This window comes from Silurus meridionalis, chromosome 20, assembly GCF_014805685.1.
Source record: "Silurus meridionalis isolate SWU-2019-XX chromosome 20, ASM1480568v1, whole genome shotgun sequence".
NCBI classification, from domain to species: domain Eukaryota; kingdom Metazoa; phylum Chordata; class Actinopteri; order Siluriformes; family Siluridae; genus Silurus; species Silurus meridionalis.
Window position 1 is genome coordinate 18164307 of NC_060903.1, and position 8899 is coordinate 18173205.

General features: G+C 40.6%; 1 protein-coding gene across 2 annotated transcripts in view; it reads right to left on the minus strand.

The window, feature by feature from the left end:
* Positions 1 to 1986: 1986 nt before the first annotated feature.
* The window catches only part of htr5aa (5-hydroxytryptamine (serotonin) receptor 5A, genome duplicate a), a 6979-nt gene continuing 66 nt past the window's right edge, over positions 1987 to 8899 (minus strand). Inside the window, exons 1-3 of one of the 2 annotated variants that reach the window (XM_046876963.1) lie at positions 8583 to 8899; positions 4036 to 4769; positions 1987 to 3146 (exon numbers count right to left, since the gene is read on the minus strand). The exon at positions 8583 to 8899 is cut by the window's right edge and continues 66 nt beyond it. In XM_046876963.1, the coding sequence (XP_046732919.1) occupies positions 2811 to 3146; positions 4036 to 4734 (1035 nt within the window). In that variant the 5' untranslated portion in view covers positions 4735 to 4769; positions 8583 to 8899 and the 3' untranslated portion in view covers positions 1987 to 2810. Of the gene's footprint in view, positions 3147 to 4035; positions 4770 to 4892; positions 4987 to 8582 lie in introns of those variants that run through there. The other variant, XM_046876964.1, reaches the window with a different exon arrangement.

Genomic DNA, 8899 nt, shown 5'->3' on the forward strand with positions numbered 1-8899 from the left:
CCTTGGTAACGGAAATGATGGTGGACTTTTTTTTTTCATCTCGCTCTTTATATATAACATGTTACTTAAGGGCTTTGATGGACACACAGATCGAAGGTGATGTTTGAAAGATTGAATCTGCAGCATATTAAAGATCTGAATATAGTACAAAAAAAAGCCCCTTGCTGTGAACATGACTGAGTCTAAAGTAAACACACACACACACACACACACACACACACACACACACACACACACAGAACAATGGAGTACAACAAACTAGCTTTTAATTAATCTTTTGAACTACAATTTTGTTAAAGTATATTTATCAATCATTCATTCAGAACATGGTGTTCTTACTCTGTGTGTGTGTGTGTGTGTGTGTGTGTGTGTGTGTGTGTGTGTGTGTGTGTGGTTCAAGAAGCTGCCTCATGCAATATTCATATCTGCATCCCACCAGCATATTTCTTACCTGACATTTCATGATCCAATTAGGCCTGAAAATGACTCTGTTTGTACAGTGTGTGTGTGTGTGTGTGTGTGTGTGTGTGTGTGTGTGTGTGTGTGTGTGTGTGAAAATAACGCTCATGTGCTACAGCAGTGCTTCAGATCTTTAAAGCTTTGAATGCTGAAGTGTCGGAGTCGTGATGAGATGAATGCATGTGGATACGGAAAATAAGCTTCTGCTATCGGCACACACACACACACACACACACACACACACACACACACACACACACACACACACACACACACATACTAAACTGAACATCTTAATATGTGTGCCGCCTGTGTGTGATTCACGTTTTTTTTGTGACTGCAGTGATTTTGAACAGAAGATAAATGTTTTCATCTCACTGTGTGTGTGTGTGTGTTTAGTAAGGGTTCTCTCACTGTGTGTGTGTGTGTGTGTGTGTGTGTGTGTGTGTGTGTGTGATCTTTCACCAATACAATCAAAGGCCACTTCTCTGAGAAGAACACAGAGGCCACGCCTCCTTCACCAGGACTAACAAGCATTAGACCACGCCTTCTTCATTAAAATATGCACAAAGGCCCCACCCCTTTATTTGGATTAGCATGCATTAGGCCACACCTCCATAAGAAGGATTAATATGCATTAGGCCACATCTCCATTAGGATTAACATGCATTAGGCCACACCTCCTTCACCAAACTATACAAATAGACCACACCTCCTTCACCAAGACTAAATTGCACATAGGACACAAATCCTGTACTAAGATATTAATAGGCCAAACCCTTTGCCAGATCTTATATACACATAAACCACAACTCTTTCACTTGAACTAACAAGAACTTAGGCCACACCTCCTTCACTATGGCATCACTGGCCACATCTTCACCAGGACTGACATACACATAAGCCATCCTTCCTTTGTTGAGACTGGTAAAGAGGCCACGCCTCCTTCAGCAAAACTGATATACATATAGGCCACACCTCCTTCACCTAAAACACAGACACAAAGGTCATGTTTGCCTCATTAATTAAGAAAACACATCCTGTACTATAAGTGCTTCAAACACAAAGTCACTCATTTCCAGATAAATTTAACGATAAGGGAGAGCGAGTTCGTTTGGCTGTGTGATTCAAGCTCAAGGTCGGCGCTATTATACCTCACTGTTGTGTAACACGAACACAATGAGAGAAGCTCTGAGGAAGAAATTAAGAAAACCTTTTTTCCCGTTAGCAACGCATCAATGTCCTGTACGCTTTTATCTGTACAAACCTGTAGTCAAAATATCCCACGCTCGCTTTAATCAGAACATCTCCATCTACATTTCAGAGTCCATTAATTCCATAAAGTCTGATTTAAACAAAGACATGTACCATTTCTCCAGTAGCGACTCGTTCACAGGAGCATGTAGATCACCCGCTAGCTAGAAACTACGATGCCGTGTTCTGTAAGGTGTTTATTTAGTGTTTATATATGGAGTCTCCAGTGTCAGTGTAAGTAACAGTCAGAAATAAAGCTGGTACGTGTTCAGGACAGAGGAGTTTTTATAGCATTCTGAGAGCAGGAAATAAAACACTAGAGAATATAGATGTGAAATGGACCAACATCAGGTTGTAGCTTTTCACTGTTTAAAAGATAAACATACACAATTGAAAAATCTGAGCAAGAAATTGGTACAGAACGTGAAGCACTTCTCAAAATCATCGTTTTTATCCTGTTGCACTGTGGGTAGTCGCAAGGATCGTGCAGTCAGAGGAATTCTTTTCTTCCACATCCATGAGAACCACAACATGAGAATGTAAGAATTTCATGAATAGGAGACAATCTTCTGCCTCATCATTGCATTAACACACACAAAAAAAGAACCTAGAACAGGAAGTGGTCACGAAAACCATAGTAACAGCTTGAATAAGCCTTGAGTAAACGCTATGACGGACGCATGAACATGCCGAGCTTGCTTTCTAGATTAGATCTATCATCAGTAATAAAAACGACATGAATATTTCTTCGCCAGATTGCTGTTTTAAGGTAAAAGAGTAATAAATACAGCGCTCAGTGAGTTAGCATAAATACTGTCATTATAGCTGAGTGCTAAATTCATCACATGCTAGCCTAGCGCTGGAAATTCGTTGTGTATGTGTGTATGTGTGTGTGTGTGTGTGTGTGTGTTTAAAGATCAGTTAGCATACAAAACCGATCGTCTACATGCTAATTCTTGTTTGCTAGCTCGCTAGTTTCCATTACTAGTTAGCATTAGGTGCTGAAGAGGTTCAAATAGATGATTTTGCTTTAATGAGCTACTGTAAGTTTATGTACAATCATTTGAGTTAGCATGAGGCTAATTTGTGATCTTTCATCAGCGCTGCTTGTTGAAGAGGTTCCTGAAGGCGCTGTTGTAGTTCTTGTTAAAGGCGGTGTAGATGAGTGGGTTGAAGAAGGAGTTCGAGTAGCCGAGCCACAAGAAGACGCTCTTCCAGGCAGGTGGGATGTGCCACGAGAAGAGTGGTGTGATCAGCTCGGTCAGGAAGAAGGGGATCCAGCAGAGGACGAAAACACCGATTAGAATTCCCACCATCAGCGCAGCACGGCGTTCCTTCTGCTCCCGCCACGTCTCGCTGTCTGTCTGAAACGTTACTGTTGCGTGACGGACCGCAAATGATGTATGAGGACGCTGTCGAGCCGCCTCTTTCACCTACAAAATCATAAATATGAAAAGAAAAATTGTCAGTGATTCAGAGGATGTACTTAACAAATACGCATCAATAAGTGATCAGAACGCTCTCCGCTAGCTACGGTACATCCTTCGGAAAAGAACAACTAGCTAACATATCTTTTGTTAGCATTGCCTTAGCAAATCGCATTTATTAAATTAATGATTCAGGTTTTCTTGGAATAAATCTTGTGCATTTAATAATTGCAGTGGATGTTTTGTAGTATAGCGACTACAACTATAACGTTAAATATTGTGAAACATCAGTGATTATGGACGCTTTACTCTGTAACGGGGAAAACAACGGAGAACTGATGGAGAATCTGGAAGTCTTTAGAGAAAACAAAGAAGTCCTTTTACCTGTCACAGCCTTTCATTTTCTCAAGGCCCATGTCACACAGTCAGGAACGAGCAGACCCGACCTTCAAAATGTCATGGTTTATTAACATATGCAGCGATCCACTAAAGCCATTTCTAATATAGAAGCAACTCTAGGAATTTGTATTACATCATTGTACGTGAAATACAATTTCAATAAAACTAACGTTCTATATTGATCTTCCAGGAGCAGTTTAGTGTGAAGTTCCATTCAAAAGACTGAGTTTCCACTGAGTAAAAAAGCTCTTTTACAGTATAACTCCATGTCATTGTTACATCATAAACTACTTACTGACACTTAACTGCCCCAGGGTATGAATGAGTGGGCGAATGTGGTGCACCTGGACGGACTACTGTTCCACCAGTGGTGTATCTCTCTTCACACACAGTGTTCATGTGATAACCAACACTAATCTGACCAGAATAATGCACCTGATCTTTGAGAATAATTCAGGAAGCTTTCATTGGTTGGGAAAGAAAAAGTAACACAAACCTCGACGGCCTCCGGAGCTGGAGTAACGGTGTTGTTCTTCTTGGTTCCGATGCGAAATTTGGCTGCTTTATAGATCTTCCAATAAACGAACAACACGACGCAGAGGGGCAAATAGAAAGCACCAAAGGTGGAGAAGACGGTGTACGACGGCTCCTGGCTCACCTGGCACTCCATCGCTTTCTCCGAGTACATCTCACCCCATCCGAACTGAGGCGAGAAAGAGATGATGGATGAGAGCATCCATGTAAGTCCAATCATCACGTTGGAGATCCTCTTACGTCTCTTTAGAGTGTACTCGAGGTGCCGAGTGATGGACCAGTAGCGATCAAGCGCGATGGCGGTGACATTCCAGATGCTGGCGGTGCAGCAAAGCACGTCGAACGAGATCCACATTTGACACAGAGCTCTCCCAAGGATCCAGCGCCGGCCGTAGAGCTCCCGGACGAGGCTCAGGGGCATCACAAGTCCAGCCACCATCACATCCGAGATGGCCATGGAAGCCACCAGGTTGTGAGGAACACGATGGAAAGTGCGGACTCTTAGGATGGTCACAAGGACCAGCATGTTCCACAGAAATGTAGCCAAAACCAACATGGTCAACAAGGTGAAGATCAGGACGCTGAACACTGTGACGGGTCTGTGCAGGTTTTCCTGAGGCAAGCTGTGATTGGACAGTGTAGAGAAGCTGAAGTTGGACATCCTTGGACGCTTAATTAAGACAGAAAGCGTCACAGCTGCAACAGGCAAAGCAAAAGAACATTATTTGGAGGAGAACTTACATACAACAGAGCTTACATTTACAGATGAAGGATCTAGAAATGAGAATTCTGGCTGAGTAATTTAGTGTGTCGAATTACAGCATGGAGTTTACAGATATCAGGATCCATGCTGAGAGTGTGAGAGTAAGTCTTTCCCAAGCTTTCGTCTCATCTGCTCTCTCCATATTTGCAATTTGATGCACAACCTGCTGGGAAAAAAGTGCTCGTTTGATGATTTATTCAGGATTAAAAAGGCTTACATTTATATTTCAGGGTCAGGTCTTTTCAAAATGACTCATGAACCAGTTGGAATGTTTCTTCTGATTTTAATGGGACGCAGTGGACCCTCAGCATTTCCTGATCCTGATCCTGATCGCTCCTTCCTTAATCAGTCACACCCGTGCTAATCAAAGTGCTCGTTTGACTATAGGCCACGCCCATTGTCTCGGCTCAAACTTTTCTTTCCCATTCTCTTTAAAAGCGTTGCAGAAAATAAATTCTATTTATTCTATTTATATCATCATTTCCATTTGTGGCGTTGCGACGACGCGCCATTGGTTTCTGATTTCCCTCATAAAGATCCTGGTGAAGCTAAATTGCACCCTAGGTGTGAATAGATGTGCCTATAATCCGTGGTGTATTTTCCAAATCGCACCTCGAGCAAAGCGTTCCGAATATCTGAGCATCATTAAAACATGTTTAATATTTCACACCGTATTCTCTGATGCCCGTGGATCGGATTCTGCCTCGATTGTTTCGGATCATGTTTGAATAATTGCCACTCCTGTGGAAGCCACTGTAAATGCAGCTAAGTAGTTAGAGAAGTAATGAAACTACAGACACCGCATGTTGACCGGAGAACACCATGTTAATGATATGAGGTGGATACGATGATATTGATATTGCAGTGTATATAAATACAGATATTCATTAGCCACTAAAACAGAGGATTTAAGTAAAAAAAAATAACCTGCTGACTGAAACATCTTCCTGTATCTCGTCTAATTAAGCGGCTGCCTTTTTTTTTTGCAGACTATAACAAGAAGCATGAATCAAACACTGATTAAATCTCATTAAAAAGTGGAATAATCTCTTTAAGCCCATGACCATTAAGTTCAAACATTACTAGACAAGAAGTTCAGAAATGCTCAACGTTGCTTAGTTACTCAAACCCCAGGAGAAATTCCTGAAACCATGCCAAACAGGCAGCTTCAGCTCTGGCTCTGAATAACTGAACACAAAGCACAGTAGAGACACACAACTCAGATATAACATTAAAACCACTGACCAGTGAAGTTCACAACATTGATTATCTTCATACACTGGCACCTGCCAAGGGATGGGATTTATGTCGCAACAAGTAAACAATCAGTTCTCCAAGTGAATATGTTTGAAGAAGTGTGAGTGGCTTTAACAAGGGTCAAACTGTGATGTCTAGACGAATGGGTCAGAGCGTCTCCAAAACAGCAGGTTCTGTGGTCCAAGGAAGGACAGACAGTGAACTGATGTGAGGAGAGAAGGCTGGACTTTGGGTTTGATCCCACAGAAGAGTGACAAAGCTGTCTGAGAGCCCATGCTGAACACTGTACACCACACAAAGGTCCTACAATGGACATGGGCCATGCAGCAATAAAGGAAGGTGGACTGGTCAGATAAATCACATTTTCATTTCCATTATGTGGACAGTCAGGGATGTGGGCGTGGCTTTTCTGAGTAAGAGATGCACCAGGATGCCCCAAGAAGAAGGTGAGGAATTGTGATGCTATGGGTAATGTTTTGCTTGGAATCCTTGTGTCCTTGGTGTTCGTGTGGATGTTACTCTGATGTTACACACCACCCACCCTAAGAGTGTAACAGACAAAGTTACAGCCCTTCATGGGTCACGGTGTTCTGTACTGGCAGGTTTCTCTCAGAGCAGAATAATTCTCTCTGCACATCCACACTGCAACACACGGTCCAGGAATAGATTGAGGAACTTTTGAGTTGTAGGTGATGAGGAGCCTCAAATTCCTCAGATCTCAATCAGATCAAGCACAGATGCTCCACCAGAAATGTTGGAATTAAAAAATAAGATGCAGCAAAAGTCTGTTTCTATATTCCATGTAAATGACTCCCTTTTCTTTACACACAAATCTCTGAAGAACTTTGGCCTTCAAACTTCTCTGATGAGAAATGCGTTCTCGGCTTCAATCTAGTGGCATCATTTAGATTGGAGATTTGTCTGAATCAACAGTCAGCGTTCCTCTGTCTCTCTGAGTGCAGACTCGCTGTGTAGGAGGCTTCAACCCACATTAAAATTCCACCTTTAACCCTTCATCAGCCTCAAATAGCGAAAGTTTCATCGTATCATTGCTTTAATTACCAGATTGGAGATAGATCTGAAGCTGCTGAGATCTGCTAATCATACAGAGACCGGGAACCATCTCCAAGCCTTGAACAGTTTCTGAAACATCATGTAAACTATTTTTTATTATCAGTTTTAGGAGTTATGTTTGAGTATATGAGAGTTTACTGATAATGAAATGATTATTGATCAATAAAACATTAAAAATCGCTCATTCTTCTGTTTTTCATACTCATACAATTCATTTTAATTGAAAGAAAGTTGTTGTTTTTCTCGTATTCGTGACAGGGTTTTTCTTGTATTAACATGAAGTTTTCTTAATAATAAAGTTTTCTCTCAATAATGTTTGTTCTCATAATAACATTTTTCTCACATTAGTTTTTTCTCGTAATAATATTTTCTTAAAATAACGATATATTTTTTCATTATATCGTGGCGTTCTAGCAATAAAGTTACATTTCTGTTGTCATAGCGAAGTTTTTATTGTTGCAATGATGTTCTAATTGTGAACAACTAAATATTATGCATTTGTTTATTTTATTAGGAAAATTCTATATTCATAAGAAAAAAAATGGGCTTGATGTAGACCAAAGTTTTCCCATTTTATTAATGACTTCAAATTTGTATGTAAATCTTTTGAAAGAAACAAAAAAAGCACTGAAAACATGTAATGCTCTGAAAGCATTGACATTTGTGTAATTTTTTAAAAATAATTGTATGTATTTTTTGTTATTTTCTCTGAAAGTAAGTGTAAATTTGACATGAGTATGTAATACCTCTTGTTCTTTTGGCATTAAATAATAATAATAATAATAATAATAATAATAATAATAATAATAATAAAAGATTATGTTTTTCTCATAATCATGAGTGTTTATCTCGCAATAACGACACGTTTTTCTCAAATCGTTCGTTTTTGTCAATAACGATATGTTTTTTTCTCGTAATATCATTAAGTGTTTTAATAAAGGAATGTTTTTCTCATAATAACGATGAGGTTAATTTGTAACAATGAAGTTTTTCTTGTAATTGTGAGCGTTTTTTTTCTTCTCGTAATTACGACTTCATTTGTATAGTAGTAACAATGTCATTTTCCGTAATAACGTGATGTTTTTGTAAAAAGCCAGATATGAATTTGTAGGAACAAAACCATTGCATGCAATAAAAAGGTGCTTTGTTCATAACGACGCTTTTCTCTGTATATTGAGATGTTTTAATCAAACCCAAGTGTGTATTGGTGCCATTCGCGTGCATGTTGAATCACACGCTGTTTTCTAGTGGTCTCGTGACGGTGAGGATGTGCAGATGTGTGCAGGAACTGATCTGAACTCGGGTTATTTCTCATAATGAACATCATGAATGTTCTGTTTGGTGGATGATCCACACGCATGCATTATTAACCTCCTGACCAGCACTCAGCACTCAGGATAAAGGCCGGTACGCACCTCAGGGAGTTGCTCTTCAGCTCCTAATTAACGCGAGCAAACAGGTGAAGTTCATTACACTGGACCGGAACTTGCTCTCGCGCTCGGCACGCGCGCGCTCAGGTGTGTATCGGCGAACACGGCGCGCGTCGCTCCTTCAGTTCATTTCTCTGAGAAGAAAAGCCTGATGTTGTATTTGCGTCTTTTCTTTCGTTGCTTTTTTTTTTATTATTATTATTCGCTCGCACTGATCTGAGCAACGAGACGGAGAAGAACCGGGACACGCCGGGGAGCGAGAAGCGCGCGCACTCCGACACGCACGCACGCACGCACGCGCG